The following is a 20,642-nucleotide window of genomic DNA, read 5'->3' as shown; positions in this document are numbered from 1 at the left end:
TATCTTGGATTTCACATTTGTAAATAAACTTGGGTTTATTGCACTTGGGTTCTTCACTACGCTCGCCTTCAGTGGACTCATTACAGAAAACACGACCTACCATGAACCCAGCAGTTAGCCTCCTCTGTCTTCGTCAAGGTGACAAGGCCATAGAGGACTATGTTGCCGACTTTTGTGGACTATGCCATCTGGTGGATTTTAATGACATTTTTCGAGTGGGTCTGAATGAACCCATTCATTCTGGATTGCTAGGAGGTAAGATCCATTTTTCCCTGGCTGAGTACATTGATTATGCCCTGTTACACTCTGGATCATCTTTTACTGTGGGTGTCGTGGAGGAGGAACACGACACTTCCTCTAAGCCTGCTCACATCATGCCTGCCAAGCCAGAGTCTGCTCACGTCATGCCTGCTACTCCAGGATCTGCTCACATCATGCCAGTTAAGTCAGAGTTTACTCATATCATGTCTACTAAGTCAAAGCCTTATCCATATCTGCCAAGCCAGAGTCTGCTAACGTCGTGTCTGCTACTTCAGGGCCTGCTCACGTTATGCCTCCCAAACCACAGCCTGCTCACGTCATGCTGGCCACTCAAGAGATTCTTCACAACATGGCTGCCATTCAAGAGCTTCGTTACAAGATGGCTGCCACTCAGAAGAGTCTCTTCAGAAAATGGCCGCAGTTCTAGAGCCTCGTCACGTCTCAGCTGATCTTCCAGAGCCTCGTCACGTCTCAGTTGATCTGCCAGAGTCTCGTCACGTCACAGCTGATCTTCCAGAGCCTCGTCACGTCTCAGCGGATCATCTAGAGTCACTTCACTCCCTGTCTGTTGCACCCAGATATTCAAGGTCAGTCCCTCGGTATCCCAGTCTGGTATCTAGTGTGAGGGATACACCACTGGTGTCTGCACGCGCAGCTGGTATCCCCAAACCTAATCACTCTAGCCCTCCTGCTCAGGAACTCATTCCCCTGTCTGCAGCACTTCCCGTGTGGGGGGTTGCTTTAAGGTGTATCTGGGCCGCGTACACCACCGCCGATTTGCTAGAGGTGGCGGCTTATGCTGCGGAACCTCTCAAGGTAGCGGTGCCCACTGCAGTGCTCCCAGAGGCCATGGTGTCCGCTGCAGTCTCTTCAGAGGTGGCAGCGCAGGCTGCAGAACCTCCTGAGATGGCGGTACTTGCCTCAGTTCCTTGTTTGGTGGTAGCGCCCAGAGACAATTTCTGTGAACTTTCTGTTCCGGCCGAGGAAGCCAATAATGAACTTTCATCTGCTCATGTCGGCCTACGAACTATTGTCCTGTCCTGAACCGGCCACGGAGGCCATCTATGAACTCTCGTCCTGTTTCAACATGGCCACGGAGGCTGTTCAGGTGTCATGTTCTCATTGGTTGCCTTAGTCATGTGTCTTGTCTCTCATTGGTTTGTTCATGTCATGTGACCCTCATTGTTTGTTATAAGTAGCCATGTTGTCGCCTTTGTTCCTTGTCGTGTATTAATGTTGTAACCTGCTGTTGGTGAGTCTAGTCCGTTCATGTCAAGTCTGTCTCTGGTCAAGTCTGTTCAGGTCAAGTCTGTCTTTGTTTGGATTTTGTTTGTATCTTGGATTTCACATTTGTAAATAAACTGCACTTGGGTTCTTCACTACGCTCGCCTTCAATGGAGTCATTACATGTTTACTTTACAGCTTGCAGTGGTCACAGCTCGTATGTTCACAATGGAACAGTTTATAGTGTTATATTTTGAACTTTAACTCAAATAAATTAATAAGTCAGTGCTTAGTTCAAGGCACGGTTTTGGGACATAATAAAAAGTTTCTCGAGGGAACGCAAAAGTTTTGCGAGAGAACAAAACTTTTGAAAAATATTTTTTCCTCCCACGCTGAATTTTTTCCACTCATCCGGAATTTTTCCCACAATGTCCTTTAAAGGGCTCCGTAGAATAACAAAATTAAAAAAAAAAAGTTATAAATTGATTTACATTTTAATGAGTCAAATACGTATTTGACCCCTAGGCAACACATGACTTAGTCCTTGGTGGCAAAACCCTTGTTTGCAATCACAGAGGTCAAGACATTTCTTGTAGTTGGCCGCCAGGTTTGCACATGTCACAGGAGGGATTTTGTCCCACTCCTCTTTGCAGATCCTCTCCAAGTCATTAAGGTTTTGAGGCTGATGTTTGGCAACTCGAACCTTCAGCTCCCTCCACAGATTTTCTATGGGATTAAGGTCTGGAGACTGGCTAGGCCACTCCAGGACCTTAATGTGCTTCTTTTTGAGCCACTCCTTTGTTGCCCTGGCTGTGTGTTTTGGGTCATTGTCATGTTGGAATACCCATCCACGACCCATTTTCAATGCCCTGGACCTGACGGTACATGGCCCAGTCCATCGTGCCTTTGATGTGGTTCAGTTGTCCTGTCCCCTTAACAGAAAAACACCCCCAAATTATAATGTTTCCACCTCCATGGTCTCATCTGACCACAACACTTTCACCCAGTTCTCCTCTGAATCATTGGCAAACTTCAGACGGGCTGTACATGTGCTTTCCTGAGCAGGGGGACCTTGCGGGCGCTGCAGGATTTCAGTCCTTCATGGCGTAGCGTTACCAATTGTTTTCTTGGTGACTATGGTCCCAGCTGCCTTGAGATCATTGACAAGATCTTCCCGTGTAGTTCTGGGCTGATTCCTCTCCGTTCTCATGAAACTCCACAAGGTGAGATCTTGCTTGAAGCCCCAGACCGAGGGAGATTTACAGTTATTTTGTTTCTTCCAGTTGCGAATAATCGCACCAACTGTTGTCACCTTCTCACCAAGTTGCTTGGCGATGGTCTTGTAGCCCATTCTAGCCTTGTGTAGGTCTACAATCTTGTCCCTGACATCCTTGGACAGCTCTTTGGTTTTGGCCATGGTGGAGAGTTTGGAATCTGATTGATTGATTGCTTCTGTGGACAGGTGTCTTTTATACAGGTAACAAATTGAGATTAAGAGCACTCCCTTTAAGAGAGGGCTCCTAATCTCAGCTCCTTACCTGTATAAAAGACACCTGGGAGCCAGAAATCTTGCTGATTGATAGGGGATCAAATACTTATTTCACTTATTAAAATGTAAATCAAACTTTTTTTGTAATGCGTTTTTCTGGATTTTTGTTCTCTCACTGTTCAAATAAACCTACCATTAAAGTTATAGACTGATAATTTCTTTGTCAGTGGGCAAACGTACAAAATCAGCAGGGGATCAAATAATTTTTCCCCCCACTGTACATGAGGTCCGTTTAATTTATAGCACCTGTCTCAGGGAAGCCTAGTTTATTCTTCCACAGTTTGTGAGAGTTGCTCACAACAATAGTGAAAACAAGTACAGGTACAATAAATAGCTATTTTCATTAAGAAAGTAGTTTATCAATTATTTTAAAAGTTTCTGGTAAGTATATGTATATATTCATCATTAATACTGATTCAGTGCCGTCAGAGATAAAGGGGACTGAATCAGGCTTAGTCTTAAAGGAACAGGTCACTCAAAAATGAAAATTTACTCACCTTCAGGTCATCCAAGATGTAGATGAGTTTGCTCATCAGAACAGATTTTGGAGTAATTCAGCATTACATCACTTGCTAACTAATGAATCCTCTGCTGCAGTGTATGGGTGCCGTCAGAATGAGAGTCCAAACAGCTGATGAAAACATTATAATACTCATCCAGTAATCCATATGACTTTAGTCCATCAAGTAACATCTTGTGAAGTGAAAGTTTTTTCCAAAAAAAACAAAAACAAAACAATCATTGAGACATTTAACTTTAAACCATTGCTTCTGACCAAAATATCAGTCCATAATCCATAATAACCCTGACTCCAGTGGAAAAGTCCATCCTTTGTTATCCTCACACATCAAAATCCATGCACTGACATATTTGTCTAGAACTGTTCTGGACTTTGTTTCACTTGATCTGTGCATATTTCTCTCCTGATTTAGATAAGACAATGTTGTTACTGGAGAAAGCAATATTATGGATAGAGAACTTGTATTTTAGTCAGAAGCAATGGTTCGAAGTTAAAAACGTTTTGATGGATTTGCTTATTATAAACAACTTTTTGCCTCACAAGACATTAACTGATAGACTGGAGTGGTGTGGATTACTTGTGGATTATTACTTATTGTTTTCATAAGATGTTTGAACTCTCCATTCTTACGTCACCTATTCACTGCAGAGGATCCGCTGGTGAGCAAGTGATGTAATGCTAAATTCTCCAAAACTGTTCTGATGAAGAAACAAACTCATTTACTTATTGGATGGCCTGAGGGTGAGTACATTTCAGCACATTTTCATTTCAGGTGAACCACTGCTTTAATGTTTGTTTCTGGTAATAATTAATGCAATGTACTATGTGGTTAAACAAACACAATATAAAGCTTCCAGCTTTAGAGGAGAAAAAAACTGTTTCCTCAACAAGATTCCAAGCCAATCAATCTCCAGATACGAGAAACTAAACTCTATTAATGTAGTCACAAAGTGAGAGTTGTTCCAATCACAAAGAGGGGTAATCACCTATGTTACGTTAGTTAAAGAAACCTGAGAGGCAGTGAGGGAAATCCTTTATCCCATCTCTTAGGGATAAAGAAAAGGAGGGAAAGAAAAGGCTGTTTCAAATCCAAGTCTAAAAACCTGCCTGGATTGTGTTGGGGGTTATAACAAGTTGACTGTCAGCCAGGCACAATTCATCATCCAGACTGTACACACACATGTATATACAAAATAATATTCATATCTTCAAAACAGTGCCCATAATCAGTTTATCTATATCTCAACTGCTCAGTGGCACCAAAACACAGGTATTTGATGACAGATAGATAAGCTGACAATAGTTTTGCTGCTGATTTATGATTCCAGGGTTTTTTTTGGCATCTTTTGGGGTGCTTAAGTATAAAGCTGGTGATATTTTTCAGTGGGAACTTGGCTTTGCTGGGCTATTGTTTGAATAGTCACAGAGGCAGAGAAAGATAGGGTTTTAAAATATGAAAGTAAGGTATGGGGTGAACAAATCTCATCTTTCTCCCAGACTTGTCCTGGCTTTCTAAATTGCCAAAAATGTCTGAGTTTTGGCTTTGCTTTCCTATTGTCTTCATACTTTTTCAAGGTATTGACTTAAAAGTTTGACCAATAGCATGCAGGTATTATACGCAATCGACCAGTCATGGCAAGCAAGAAGGTGGGACCTACAGAGAATGGTCAAAGCAATTGCATATAATGTATGAGGACTGTAAAGAGCATGTCAATAGGAACACAAAGGCCAAAACCTGGACATTTTAGGCAGTTTAGAAATCCAGGCCAGGACATGTCTGGGAAAAGAGGACACATGGTTACCCTAACTAAGTAGTGTCCAAGTAATGTAATGTAAATAATTCATGTGAGACACATTTAATTTATATCCCAGCAGCTGTTTAAATGTTTCCTTAAGAGTTTGTTTACTTTACGCTGGCTCTTCTTTGATGCAGTGGTCTTGGACTTAACACTGACACCTGCTGGTGTGGCTGCATTAAGTTTGTTTATCAAATGAGGCTGCATCACACTAAAACATTGTGTAGTCAACATGGTGGCACCCATGAAGGGGCAACCCACTTCACGTAGAATAAAGCTGCTTTACCTTCTCATGTGAGTGTATATCATTTCAGTCATATATTTGAAGTATTTTAAAGTTTAAGTGATCTAAATGTATTTTTGTGCACAAAACTGCATTTTTAAAAGCAGACACTTTTGTTGCTTAAATTGTCTATATTGTGCAATCTGTTGTGAGACTGCTATTATTATTTGCATTATGGTCTTGTGAGTTAATTTAAACCTGCATTCTTAGAAGAAAGGTGTGTCCAAATGACCTGTTTCTAATTCTTTTGCATCTTAATCATAAAGAAAGTCAATCATCAAGTAAATACACAGTATTTATTATGCAATTTATTACATTTTGGCATAATAATTGTGCATGTGTCATTTTTCAACAGTAGGTAGATCCTTGGCAACAGAGACAACAGCAGCTCTTTTAACCGGGTCAGATATGTTTGCTTTAGTGTGAGCAAATATTTGACTCACTCTATAGTTTGCTAATAACCAAAAAATACTGTTATGTAACCTTCTTAAGAACAACACTCTCTACAGGCTACGAAACATTTAGGGTAACTTTTTCAAAACATGCACATATATAAGACACATGATAAAGTTATCAGTAGCTTACCTGCCATAGATGAAACGTTGATAATAACCCCTCCTTCTTTTTCGTACTCTTTACTCATGTGTTCTAGTGCTAAATATGTTCCCTGTATGACAGATGTCTGAGGAAGACAACAGTTGTGTAAAACTGTTAGCAAATAGTGAACAGATGTTTTCTACGAGAGTGAGATTACGTTGACATTGACCAGCTATTATGAGCAAACACATTATTATACTGCATCGTGTCCATTATGAAATCACTCTGCAGAGCATGATTGATTTAAAAGATCTGTAGATTATTTCATACAATGCATATGTAGGCCTACAAGTGCCATATAATGGCGTTCCTTGTACTTCATGTAATATTGTGAAATCTTTTGGACTGGAAGCAGGGGGTGGAGTTTTTTTTTTTTTTTGTGTGAATATGTAACTCCTATCCTGAAGTGTGGTTGAATGTTGTGCCCTAAAGCACCAAACGTGATCCACTCTTAGCTGTGTAAATCACGAGATGTGTCCAATGATATGAGGTTAAGTTGAAATGCAAGAGTTTGGCATGACCTATCCATTTCTCTCTCTCTCTCTTACAGGTTGGATTTCAAGCATAATGATTTTTAACTCACCAAATTTACTTCAATGGTCTTTTCCCAGTTCTTCTCATTGTTGATTCCAGCATTATTGATGACAATATCCAACCGACCAAACTTCTCTACTGTGCTTTGAAAGGCATCTAACGAAAGAAAACACAGCAGGTTTTTCATTTATAATAATTAATAGCAATGTTGCAATAGTGCCACTTTCGACAGCAGAACAAAGTGGCTGTATTCAAACGAAATGAGCAGTCCAGCTAGTCAGTTCACTAGGTTTTGAAACACAGCCAGTGTCAGTCTGCATGTGCCCTCACCTGACTTGCAGCTGCAGCATTCCACAAAGAAACATTTAATTAAACTCTTAGGTAAGTGTGTCTTTAGAAACAAGTTTAACAGGAACGAACAATCCCTTCACCACCGACCCATAAATTCTTGTCTTGGATAAATAAAGCAACCTAACAAAAGGCTACACATTTGATAGTGTTAAAACTTCAAAAACCCAGTAACATTCCTCAGTGATGACCTGAGGGCCTATGAATGTCTAGTATGACCTAATTCACTCCCCAAACAATGAGACATTGTTTAGGAATAAGATGCGCTGCACGTACAGGTGCGCAATATAAAGTGGATAATTGTTTCGTTCTAAGAAATCTACTTCAAACTTTGCCAGACTAAAGAAGATAATATAATTTTCCTAACTAAAAGGATAAGTAAAAAATAAAGGTTTTACCTCTAAGTTTCCCCGCGTCAGTCACGTCACACTGGATAAAAATACAGTTATCCTCTCCAAACTGGCCATCTAGATCACTTTTGCATTCCTCTCCCACAGATTGGTTCAGGTCTACCAGTGCAACCTGAATTTTTCAAAAAGTATATTAATAACGTTATGCTAAAACAAATAAATAAATGAAGACGCAACAAAAATAATCGCCCCAAACAGGCAACTGAACTAGTTATAAAGACGTTTTGCACAAGTTTTCCCAACAGTTAATTGGATTAATCCGCGACGTCCATTTTTAAAAAGAAATTTGAGACAGCGAAACCTTCGCCCCGTTCTCCAGGAGATGTTCCACCACGGCTCTTCCGATGCCTTGCGCGCCGCCGGTGACCAGAGCCACTTTCCCGTGGAGACTCATGCTGCTCACCGCCGAGCGCACCGCGCACTGCTTTATGTAGGCGTACAGTCAGAAGGGGGCGTGTAGATAAGTATTACTACAGTAAACACAGACGGCCAAGTGTCGTTTTACAAACTGTCATTTACACCAAAGAGATGATTACTAACAATTTTGTGAGCGCTCTGCGCGTTCGTTCTTTAGTGCCCTCGGCGGCAGTCGAACTGTGTACAAGTACACACACGTGGAGTGAGTAAATGAACGCACCTAAATGAACAAGAGACAACGGATGCTTTTATAAACATCTTTATTTTTTCAGTCTTTCTCAGAGGGCTCTTCAGTAAACATATGAAAAGAACTTTACACTTTACATTACAGCGTTTATGTTAACGCAGCCTAATTACTGACTAAACACAAACCTAAAAGTATTTTGTGTTGCAAAAACTGAATACATTTCGTTATTATTATAACTGTTCCCTTAGCTATATATATTTGTGTAACACGGACACTGTAAAGTAAAGTGTGTCCAGACGTATTTACAGATGTACACAGAAGAACATATGAAGAGTTCAGATGCAAAAGCCTCTAAGTGCAGTCTGAAATTTTCATCTAAAATTAGCATTTTTATCAGACTCCTATGTTTAGGTTCAGTAATTTTACTCTAATGGCAATGTATAGGTCATTTTCTATGCAATTAAAGTGAAATAACTGAACATAAATATAGGAGAGTGAGTAAAAATGATCATTTTAGAAGAAAATTTCAGACGGCACTTAGAGGCTTTTGCATCTGAACTCTTCATATGTGCCTCACCTCTTATAATAGCAGCGAGAACATTGACTGCTGGTCCAATTCACACTGAAAATGAAGTATAACAGACTTGAGTTCATGCATAACATTTAATAATGTTTCTACAAAATAAATTACAAATGCTCTTGCATTATACTGTAAATGTCCATGAACTTCTTGTGTCCTTTCCATGATGAATGTATGTGCCAAATGCCGATGTTAGTGTTCAAAACACAGCAGCACTGCTCTATTTACTCTTAGGAATGTGTGAGGCTATATGCTTTGATCATTTGTATGGCACAGTCTTTCAGCAGATCATTTTGAAAAGAAAAGACAACAAAACAAAAAAGGTTTAAGAAAGTCTGGTCCCAGTATTTGAACTGTTTTGAACAGTGTTTATAAGTGAACGGATAATTCTGAATTTCGACAAAATAAATATTGATAACATTGATAAATATCGATTCCAAGTACTCATTTTCCCACGACATGTTTTTAAATATATTCGCAATACCTTAGGGATATCTTCAGAGGCAGAATTATATATTGTTCTCTTTTAGTATAATTTAATAACGTCTATTCAGAATTCATTGTTGTACAATCACCATACATGCAGTTAGATTAGTTTAAAACCACTCAAATTATGTTCTTAATTATGAATCTCATTTATATTTTTTGCATTACTATTTTTTTTTGTCTGAGGACTCCTTGAATTAATTTCTCCATTCATGAATTTGCAACACATGTGTGACAGTATTCACTCCCAGCCACATTATTTTGCGGTGGCATCATTAGTTTGAAGTGACTGGCAATGGTTTTCGAACAATAATGCTTTTGTTTGAGAAAAACTTGAAGGATGGTTTCAATTTCTTTATGCTTACTGACAGTACGCTACCCATTAAAGTTTTCGAAATGTGTTTCCTTGAAGCAGTTAAAGTGTTCATATAAACTAGCTGTAAACACAATAGTCTCCTTTGCTGGTTCAGGGTCATTCTTGAGATTTAGCTCAGAATGTTTTTGGCCTGGATGCTGGTTTCTAGAGCTGGTCAACAATCAGGTTTGGGACAAAATGATTGAGGATACATTGCACTGACCAATAGTCAACTCTTTCTTATAAAATAATCTACATTAGTAGTTTGTGTTTGGATATTTGTATAATATACATTTCTGCTCTTGCACTCTTGCCATTTTTCAATAGCTGTATATCAAAAATACAACACAGAACATTGGCAGTAAAGTTGTAAGACAACAGAGTTGACAAAACCAGTGCAAGACACATACATCTGTCACTACGAGGGGCTGTAGTCAGTATCGGACTGTGCTTCTGTGTTAAACAGGTGTGTAGAAGTGCTGACCACTTCTGTTGCGGGACAGGTGTGTCAGAGGCCCTATGGATGCCTATCCATTGCATAGTGAGTGCAGTGTCTTCGTATGGGTGTACAACACAAACAAACTATTGAAATTAACCACCGGTCCTTGACATCACAGTTTTTCATAGTCATTTTAGCATAGATCTTGGCAGGAAACATCAGAGTTCATTGATGCAGCTTTGCTGTTTTACTACCGTACCTCCCAAGGTGCAACGCGCCATGTTCCATCTATGGCTTGTGCACATCCTCGTGACGTAGGATTTTGTAAAGAACCCAATAGAAAATATTGAAAAACAGGAAGGCCAGTGGGAATCCGGCACGGGACACAGTGTCGATCTTCTTGGCTCGGTCGATGAAGAGTTTTCTCATCTCCTCATGACTCTTGCTGGCAGAAAGGGCTGGGCCAGAAGGTGTTGTGGCCGCATTATTAGCAGCTTTGGGCACGGCTCCGTCTTTCCCTGCATTGGGCGTGAAGCTCAACCGGCTCTCCCGCACATCCTCCTCCTTAGAAAAAGGAAAGTATACAGAAAGAGAAGCAATCAAGATTCTAGCTCTCCTACATTCATAGAACCTGTTGCTTCCTCTTTTAGGAAATTCTGTGAGTGAGATAAGATAATAATGTGAACAATAAATGACAGTATTAGCACTTAGTTTTTATGATGTCTCTATCATTTGAAATTACTTATGGGGAGTTTCTGCCAAATTACTGCCTTGCTAGCCTGCAAATGTAAAAAATGTAAAAAAGACACACACAAAAAAAAAAAAATTGTTTGCTTTGTAAAGAGAATTCACATTCTCTTCTGTCCACAATTATTTCAGACAAATATAGAAGACTTTGGTGGAAAAAGGAAAATTATTTTGGTAGAACTTGAAATCAAACCCATAAAACACAAGCTTAATAGTTCCCCCCACACTAATTAAACATAAAGAGGAACAGAACAACTCAGTATAAGCATGCAACTGAGAATAATTGAATGCAACAAGAACATATGTGACCCTGGACCACAAAACCTTTGTCTCAAGTCGCTGGGGTATATTTGTAGCAATAGCCAAAAATGCATTGTATGGGTCAAAATTATAGATTTTTCTTTTATGCCAAAAATCATTAGGATATTAAGTAAAGGTCATGTTCCATGAAGATATTTTGCAAATTTCTTACCGTAAATGTATCTCAACTTCATTTTTGATTAGTAATATGCATTAAGAACTTCATTTGACAACTTTAAAGGCGTTTTTCTCAATATTTTGATTTTTTTGCACCCTCAGATTCCAGATTTTCAAATAGTTGCATCTCAGCCAAATATTGTCCGATCCTAACAAACCATACATCAATGGAAAGCTTATTTATTCAGATTTGGAAAAATTTACACTTAAGACTGGTTTTGTCATCCAGGGTCACATATGCATTATCATCAAGACAGTCCCAATTGTCCAATAAACTGATAAAATATACACTATCATTTAAAAGTTTGGGTTTGATAAGATTTTTTCTAATGATTTCTGAAAGAAGTCTCTTATGCTCACCAAGGCTGAATTTATTTGATCAAAAACACAGTAAAAATAGTAATGTGTAAAATAAAATATTACAAATTTAAATAATTGTTTTCAATTTGAATATATCGTAAAAAATGTAATTTATTCCTGTATTAGCAATTTCCTGAATTTTTTGCTGCCATTATTCCACTCTTCAGTGTTATATGATCTTTCAGAAATCTTTCTGGTCACACTTTATTTTAAGGTCCAATTCTCGTTATTAACAAACCATTAACTACAACTTTTGCCCCAATAAACTCCTAATTTGCTGCTTATTAATAGTAAGTAAGATAGTTGTTATGTTTAGGTATTGGGTAGGATTAGGGATGTAGGCTATGGTCATGCAGAATATGTGCTTTATAAATACTAATAAACAGCCAATATGTTAATAATAAGCATGCAAATAAGAAACTAGTTAATAGTGAGAATTGGTCCCCATATAGGCATACTAAAGTGCTACCATCTTTCTATATTATTGCAGCATATTTTGATGCCCCCCCCCCCATGTGTATGTTAAATTTATACACTTAAATTTATTAGCAGATGGTATGTAGACATTAACTTCCATAGAAGTTATTTCACTATAATTAATGTTAAAAATCGAAGCTTGAAGTAAGGTTCAAAAAATGCAAACAATCAGATAAGACTTGTATCATATGAATCCGTAATCATATGATTCATAAAATACACAAATGGGTGTTTTAATATGATCACTACTTATCTGAATGGTAAAGTAATGTGACATACTGTTTCACGAGGACTGGACCTGAATGAACATGGACACATGATAGGGAAGTTGAGTGACTGTATAATGAACTCATCGGTCAAAGGCATGGACAGAGATGAAGTGCTGTGCTCTCTCTTTACCCTGTCATTGGATTCGTTGAGTTGGCCCATTGATCCGTAAACTGGCTCAGCACTGCGTAGGCCATCAATATGATGCAATGACTCAGTAAGCTCCTCATCAAATGTTTGATCGAAAGTCTTTCAGCACAGCAGGGGGATCGAAGAGAGAAGAAAACACAAAGCATGCAAACTAATAAAATATAATGGCTCTCCACATGCAGGACATCATGCAATGCAAATAAATAAATAAATATTGACCAATGAGTGGCATTCAAAAATGAGTAGTACGGGCATGTAAAAGAAATGAAAATGCATAAAAACAAATGTGTATTATTCTGAAATCAAGTGTTTTCATCTCAGAATGCAGCAACCAATATTGCGGTTGTGCCTGAACTGCTTGCCCATGCATTTTACAATGTCCTTTGAACTTAATGCACTTTGCACCTTTTTTCTCTCTGAAAACGGTCAGAATATTCAATTGGCTAAGCTTCATATCATGAAGTCAATAATATTCCAACTCCACAGTGCCAGGGGAAATAACATCTCTGGCCACATGCAGTCTTAAGAATATAAACAGACCTAAATCTCAGTCTGGCCTTTGTACTGTTTAACAGGCTTCTGCCTTGAAATAATATTTGAAATATGTTTGGTTAGTTGCTAGGTATGCCATAAGGATGCACTGACTACTTCTGTCCTCTAGGAGGCAGTGTTGTATATGTGTAGGACTAACAGTGTAGTGGTTTGTGTGATTCCAGTGTAAATGCGACTCTTTTATTGTGTTATATAATCAATAACATATTAATAACCATATAACAACATAATCAACTGATAAGCAGGTGTTAATTTCCAACCTTACATGTTTTTCAAACTTAACATCATTGCTCCTAGCATCACATCAACTCAACATGCCTGCCAAAACATACACATTCAATCAGTTAAACTGTGTTTGGCTGTGTGTTTAGAATTTAGCTAAGCAGAGTCAAAAAGGCGCAGAAACTCTGTCAGTCTCCCAATCATCTGCTTCACTTACTGTCGAGTCCAATTGCAGTGACAGTTTCCCCTCATACTAAAACTTCTTCTCTTAGGATTTTCAAATTCTCGTTTTGTTTTAGTTTGCAGAAGTGATAGGCCTACTGACCAATTAAATTTGTGTGACTGTTTTCTCTTTTAAAAGTGCTAGAATATTTCATTTGCTTTATTTTTATTCTTTATATTATATTATATTATTTATATAAAATAATATTTCATTTTGACCTTATCGCTATGTTTTGAGAAGATATGTAGACTATTGCTGTGGTCCTGTTTGGACTGTATAATATTTAATGTAAATAAATATGTTAATGTGATATTAACACATTTGTTTGTTAATATTTTATTTTAATCGTTAATTTATTTTCTTTTATTTATTAACATATTTACTATTCAAAATAATCTTTATTATTTAAGTCCTAAATACATGTGATTCCAAACAAGTCTTTGTTGGCGTGTTCCAGACAATCTATGGGTCTATATGCATTTGTTGACTATTTGGGATTTATCAGTGACTCTTTCTGTAGATTACATCGTTGCTCCAGTAGGAGGCGACAAGTGGCTATCTTCATAAGTGAATCATTAAAAATTAATTCAATTGGTTTGTTCAAAACCGGTGATTAATTCAGGAACGAAACAAGTGACTGAGTGAGTCATTGAATCATTCATTGAATCGATTAGTTCAAAACAGTGTTTTTCTTGGTGTTGCAACGGACCTACTGTGGCGTTAAATGGAATTATTTTCTTTTGCAGAGCAAGAACAAAGAAAGCAAATGACAAAATTGTGTCTTTCCCGAAGTTCTTTCCGAAAGAGTGGGCATGGCCATTTGTAAATTTAATGTGTCTGGCTTCTGGTGTCACAGGCTTCCAGCTATTTCTTAGTTGTACAAAACACCTAATTTGCGACTTGATATTTTAAACTGATGTGTCTTACCATATTATTTTAATGTATTGTACCGTTTACTGCACTTTGTTATTCTTCTCGTTATTTCCCTACAGCAGCTAATGAACCAGAAGTCTCACACACTGACAGAAAACGGCTTACTTCTGCATTGAAAAATAAGGTGGATAGACCTACAAGCAGTCACATTTGCAGTCATGTTGTTTTCCCAAAGCACTTCAATTACTTGCATCACTCGGCGTGCGTCAGCACTCATATAAACACTTGCCTCAAAACTTTCTTTTTACCTTTCATGATTTTGATGGATAATGGGCAAAATCTTTAACATTTGATCATGACACTCAACACTTGTGTGTGACAAAACACAAGACATGCAATTTATGTTTTTATAAATGTGGGTTCAGTCCATACCTTGCCAGACTTCTTCCTTTTCCGTCGGAATCGTAAGAGGTCTTTGTGTTGCCGTGAAACAAAGTTGACTGCAGCATACTCCAACAGGGCAGAAAAGACAAATAACAAGCACACAGCCATCCAGATATCAATTGCCTTCACGTAAGACACCTGCACGGCAGAAAGACACAAACACATCCGTTCTCATATACCTTAGTTAGCCTTTGCCTTTTCATTCCAGCCTGCATAACAACAGCCCAGTCGTTTTATTATTGAACAGCATAGGGATCCATCAGTCTATTGTCCTTATCGCAGCAATGGATCAGAGATAATTCTCTGCCAGGTGAAAAATACTTTTTTTTTTCTAATTGTGTTACATAACTGAATGTAGCATTTATGAGTTTTTAATATGCAATACACACGGCATGCCTGCTTTCACACATGGATGCACTTTGCACATTCCACTCTGAGCTGCATTAATAAATGATAACTGGGAATGAATGGCAGAAAAAGAGATGTGTAGAAGTGCTAACTGAACTTACACCCTTATACTGACCAGTGATGCAGCATCTTTGTTACAAATGTGAATAAGGGCTTTAATACTGTATGCACTCTTACCTTAGGTAAGGATGTTCTGGATCCAGAGCTCTGAGTTGTCATTGTGAGCACTGTGGTGATTCCCAGGGCAACACGGGCAGGAGCGGCATCCATGTTGATCCAGAAGGAGACCCAGGACAGGATGACGATGAGCAGGCTGGGAATGTACATCTGGATCAGGTAGTAGCCCATCTGTCTTTCCAGGTGAAAACGTACCTCAATGCATGTGAACTTGCCTAGCAGAAAGAAAAGTGGACAGAGGGCATATATGAAACTATAGATGAGGATTTATGCTTCAAAATTTGATTATTTTGTGGTTTTATTTGGACCACTAATACATTTTGAAAAACAAAAAAAGTTTTATTCTATTTTGTTTGCTTTAATGCTTTGCTGTATGCTAAAATTATAATAATATACACAGTACTGTTCAAAAGTTCAGTAAGATTTTTTTTTTTTAATGTTTTAATATTGAGTCTCTTATGCTCACAAAGGCTGCATTTATTTGATAAAAAAATACAGTAAAATAAGTTTAATTGTGGTGTTGTACAAATTAAAACAACTGTTTTCTGTTCAAATATATTCTAAAATGTAATCTATTTCTGTGATGGCAAAAGTCAAAGCTGAATTTTCAGCAGCCAGTGTCACATGATCCTTCAGAAATCATTGTAATGTGCTGATTTTCTGCTCAAGAAATATTTATTATTATTGTTATCAATGTTAAACCAGTGCTGCTTAATATATTTGTGATAACCAAGATTAATTTTTTCAGGACTATTTTATGATAGTAAGTTAAAGAGAACAGCTTTTTCCAGATTACTCCCTATGTACATGTCATCTTAGGCAAAAAGCCCTGCCCATTTGTGACTCTCTCTGCCCTATTAGCATAGACACAGCCCTGAGTGAGAAGCAGCAGTCCACCATTCCACCATTACTGTTTTCTTGCTGTAGTTGCTGGAGATACAATGTCAGCACAAAGGCATTACAAATGTCGTGTGTTGGGATGCACCAATGAACATAGGAGTCTCCAGAGACTCCCTCCATCTGAGCCGCTGTGGACACTGTGGTTAGATTTCATTTTCAAAGGAAATGTCCCAGAACAAAAAAATGGTAAAGTCCCCTATATGTTTTGGGATCAATATGAACGCTTTGTGCGTGAACGGATCACACGTTTGTTTTCCAAATTGCCTTTCTGAAAGAGCTTCTTGGCACTCTGCAAGGCTAATTGCTAACGCTACCATTGTCTCTGCCTGTTTTCACTCATGCTGCCTTCACCAGAATTATCATGGATAGGAATGTGGTAGTTAAATGTTGCGTATGAAAACTATGTGAAGTCGACTGATTGAATTTGCCGATCTATCTCATAATCACAAGTGGGACTTGGAATAGCGATAGCACCATGAGACCAGCTATGTCGTTATTTTTATCGCGCCGTGCTCCCCGTCTGTGTAATTCATAAACACAAATTTATTATGCACAGTACAGTCAGATGACTTTAAACAGAGTATGTTTTCTGTAAAGATAACAGGCTTGTACTAATTGTGGAATGTGCAAAGGCCAGCACCGACTGCCAGAGCATGAGCTCTTGAAGCTCCGCCCTCTTCTGAAAAGGGGGCCGGGAGCACCAGATCATTTGTATTTAAAGGGACAAACAAAAAAAATAACACGTTTTGGCTCATACTCTAAAAGTGGCAATTTTAACAAGCTATAAAAAAAATCTGTTGGGCTAAAACTTCACATACACATTCTGGGGACATCAGAGACTTATTTTACATCTTGTAAAAAGTGCCAGGTCACATGTAAACGCTTTTGTTGGTATAAGCATTCAGGCTGATTCAGTGATGTTAATATTTTAGACATGAATAAAACCAATTAATCTCAATGAAGTATTTTACCATTATGTCTTTACTGGCATCCTTGTTTAAAAAACAAAGTATTAATTTCTTTGAAAAAAAATATTTGAACTGTATATATGTTAAGTATATATCTCAATTATAAAATTTTAAACATTTTCAAATTTTAGGCTATTCAATATAAAGGTCTCTTGGAGAAATTAACACGGTAAAAAGTGGTATCCTGCAACTATTACCTTAAAAGCTTTTTCTACCTGATTTAATCCATAAAAGTTAGTTTTGTTGGCATAAGTATTTAGGCTGATTCAGTGATGGTAATATTTTAGACATGAATAAAACCAATTAATTTCCTTTTTGTTACATTACAGTGTTACTCAAATGTAGGTGAAATATCACAAATGCCTGTTTTAGTCTGAAAATAATGTGTAAATAACGATGGAATTTATTTACAGACATTGCAAAACCATAATGTCCCCAAATGAAAGTGTGCTCATTTAAAAGTAGATACTTATTTCATGTGTGGTTGGTGAAGAGGCATTACAGACGGTTACGGTTATATACAAAATCCGCATGAAAGGCAGAGAGCAACTACTTAAAAGGTCTGAGAGCTTTCAGCTGCAGTCTGTCTTTTTTGTTCTCTGCTACTGAGCCTTTTGCACTCTCAAAACAAATTTCTGCAAGGCTTGTCTTTCCTGAAAAGCAGGGAGACGGCTTTCACTATTTCTATCTCTTTTGTTCCAAAGTCCCTGGGAGATTTTTGCTTGGTAATATTCCACACTGTCCTGCTCTCTAGCTGGAGTACACTTGGGGAAAAATACACTTAAACTCAATAAATGAATGAAACATCTGTAAGCCTATAAATGTTAGTTTATTTAGAGCCACATAATGTCTGCTTAAAACTACATATACATACAATATTTAAATGAGCCTAAACAAGTAGTTGTGTAAGAGTGTGTTTGACACAGAAATGTTCCCTCTGGAATGTAACCTTCTCACTCTCAAACACACATACTACGCAAACACACACTTCTAGTCTCCTCGGGAGTTTGGATGGTTGGAGCTGTCAACACTGTAGTTGAGGTGACCTGAGAATAAAACCCCTGAGAGACTAAGTGAGAGAGCTGAGAGAAACAACAACAGGAGGAAGAGGAAAGGGAAAAGAACAAAAACCAGGAGACAGTCTGTGTTATGGAGCCTGACAGCACCTAGCATTCACAGGACAGAAGTGGGATGTGCTGCAGGCCCAGGAAACAACACAGCAGAATAAACCATCCTGGGATATTACAGTGGAATGTAGACTAATGGATTTAATTTACCCCAGTTTCTGAGCCGATTTATATATATATATATATATATATATATATATATATATATATATATATATATATATATATATATATATATATATATATATTAGTGCTATCAATTGATTAAAACAATTAACTAATTAATCTCACATTATTTTCTGAAATTAATCGCGATTGAATATACTAACATTACATTATAATTGAGAGCTGTTAATCTTAACATTTATTAGACTTTAAAAAATAACTTCTAATTTAAGTGAACTTAAAACAATCTTTACATAAACCCATTATAATAAATGTTATACTTACCTGCACCATTTAGCAAGGAAGAAATATACAGAAATTTAATAAAGCTATCAAACACTAAATTCTAAATTAAATATAGATGCATTCTTAAAGCTACAAAAGTTATTGGTTTCATATTTTTTCTTTTGTTCTTTGATGAAGAGACATCACAGCAGCTGGGTTATTAGGTTATTTGGCTGCTATTTCTTTAAGAACTGCCGCTGCAGAACATGACGTGGATCTGCATGACACGCACGCTCGCAATTTAATTTGTGCTTTAATATGAAATGCTACAGGCTACAGCGCGTGCCGCCATATTTGTGTGTGCAATTGAAGAGCATTCGCTACAAGCACAGAATAAAGGCTGACAGGGCAGAAAAAAAATTGTTTTGACTGACATATGGCCTGACAACATCTCATCTGACCGCAGTTCTCTGTTTTTCTACTGAAGCGCCTTGTCACCTGTACCTTTTCTGTGCTCGTTTGACTAGCGCTTGTCGCTGAGATGAAGTTGGAGTGCGCATCTGAAAAGTCTCCCGTTTGAAGTGGTCGTAAAGATGTTCTGCATCTAAATTAATGCAATTTTTTGCCAAGAAAAGAGACAGAAGCAGCAGTTGTGAGTGGGGTGGCTAACCCTAGCTCCACCCGGGTTGTTAATTCTGTTAATATTTTTTACGCCGTTAAACTGGGAAAATTAATCGCCTTTTGACAGCACTAATATGTATATATGTATGTATATGTTTGTGTGTGTGTGTGTGTGTATATATATATATATATATATATATATATATATATATATATTTTTTTTTTTTTTTTTATATACACAGTGCACAGCATAAATGAGTACACCCCCTCTTAACAAATTCAGCAATTACTCTTTACTTAGATGACATGTTAGGGTTATTTGGAGATATAATGTTCCAACAAGCCTGCTTGATCAATTATCAGTACACCCCTCACATTTTTGTAAATATTTTATTTTATCTTTTCATGTGACAACACTGAAGAAATGAAACTTTGCTACAATGTAAACTAGTGAGTGTACAGCTTGTATAACAGTGTAAATTTGCTGTCCCCTCAAAATAACTCAACACACAGCCATTAATGTCTAAATCACTGGCCACAAAAGTGAGTACACCCCTAAGTGAAAATGTCCAAATTGGGCCCAATTAGCCAATTTCTCTCCTCATGTGACTCGTTAGTGTTACAAGGTCTCAGGTGTGAATGGGGAGCAGGTGTGTTAAATTTGGTGTTATCGCTCTCACTCTCTCATACTGGTCACTGGAAGTTCAACATGGCACCTCATGGCAAAGAACTCTCTGAGGATCTGAAAAAAAGAATTGTTGCTCTACATAAAGATGGCGTAGGTTATAAGAAGATTGCCAAGACCCTGAAACTGAGCTGCAGCACGGTGGCCAAGACCATACAGCGGTTTAACAGGACAGGTTCCACTCAGAACAGGCCTCGTCATGGTCGAGTTGAGAGTTGAGAGCACGTGCTCAGCGTCATATCCAGAGGTTGTGTTTGGGAAATAGACGTATGACGCACACTGCATCAAATCGGTCTGCATGGCTATCGTCCCAGAAGGAAGCTTCTTCTAAAGATGATGCACAAGAAAGCCCGCAAATAGTTTGCTGAAGACAAGCAGACTAAGGACATGGATTACTGGAACCATGTCCTGTGGTCTAATGAGACCAAGATAAACTTATTTGGTTCAGATGGTGTCAAGCGTGTGTGGCGGCAACCAGGTGAGGAGTACAAAGACAAGTGTGTCTTACCTACAGTCAAGCATGGTGGTGGGAGTGTCATGGTCTGGGGCTGCATGAGTGCTGCCGGCACTGGGGAGCTACAGTTCATT

The 20,642-nt window shown here is 38.1% G+C and overlaps 3 protein-coding genes across 5 annotated transcripts in view; 1 reads left to right on the top strand and 2 right to left on the bottom strand.

Annotated features, from left to right (window-relative positions):
- hpgd (15-hydroxyprostaglandin dehydrogenase) overlaps positions 1-8,032 on the bottom strand; it is a 13,894-nt gene extending 5,862 nt beyond the window's left edge. The window contains exons 1-4 of one of the 2 annotated variants that reach the window (XM_058774340.1): positions 7,824-8,032; positions 7,511-7,634; positions 6,814-6,920; positions 6,219-6,315 (exon numbers count right to left, since the gene is read on the bottom strand). In XM_058774340.1, the coding sequence (XP_058630323.1) occupies positions 6,219-6,315; positions 6,814-6,920; positions 7,511-7,634; positions 7,824-7,916 (421 nt within the window). In that variant the 5' untranslated portion in view covers positions 7,917-8,032. The remainder of the gene's footprint in view (positions 1-6,218; positions 6,316-6,813; positions 6,921-7,510; positions 7,635-7,823) is intronic. The other variant, XM_058774331.1, reaches the window with a different exon arrangement.
- cep44 (centrosomal protein 44) overlaps positions 1-15,506 on the top strand; it is a 43,713-nt gene extending 28,207 nt beyond the window's left edge. The window contains exon 10 of the mRNA XM_058774302.1: positions 15,369-15,506. Within this exon, the coding sequence (XP_058630285.1) occupies positions 15,369-15,410 (42 nt within the window). The 3' untranslated portion in view covers positions 15,411-15,506. The remainder of the gene's footprint in view (positions 1-15,368) is intronic.
- The window catches only part of glra3 (glycine receptor, alpha 3), a 63,242-nt gene continuing 51,281 nt past the window's right edge, over positions 8,682-20,642 (bottom strand). The window contains exons 7-10 of one of the 2 annotated variants that reach the window (XM_058774269.1): positions 15,364-15,578; positions 14,767-14,916; positions 12,447-12,563; positions 8,682-10,550 (exon numbers count right to left, since the gene is read on the bottom strand). In XM_058774269.1, the coding sequence (XP_058630252.1) occupies positions 10,275-10,550; positions 12,447-12,563; positions 14,767-14,916; positions 15,364-15,578 (758 nt within the window). In that variant the 3' untranslated portion in view covers positions 8,682-10,274. The remainder of the gene's footprint in view (positions 10,551-12,446; positions 12,564-14,766; positions 14,917-15,363; positions 15,579-20,642) is intronic. The other variant, XM_058774261.1, reaches the window with a different exon arrangement.

The sequence above is a fragment of the Onychostoma macrolepis genome, chromosome 01 (assembly GCF_012432095.1).
Source record: "Onychostoma macrolepis isolate SWU-2019 chromosome 01, ASM1243209v1, whole genome shotgun sequence".
NCBI classification, from domain to species: Eukaryota; Metazoa; Chordata; class Actinopteri; order Cypriniformes; family Cyprinidae; genus Onychostoma; species Onychostoma macrolepis.
The sequence above is the reverse complement of the archived record's forward strand: the minus strand, read 5'-3'. Positions and strand labels throughout refer to the sequence as shown.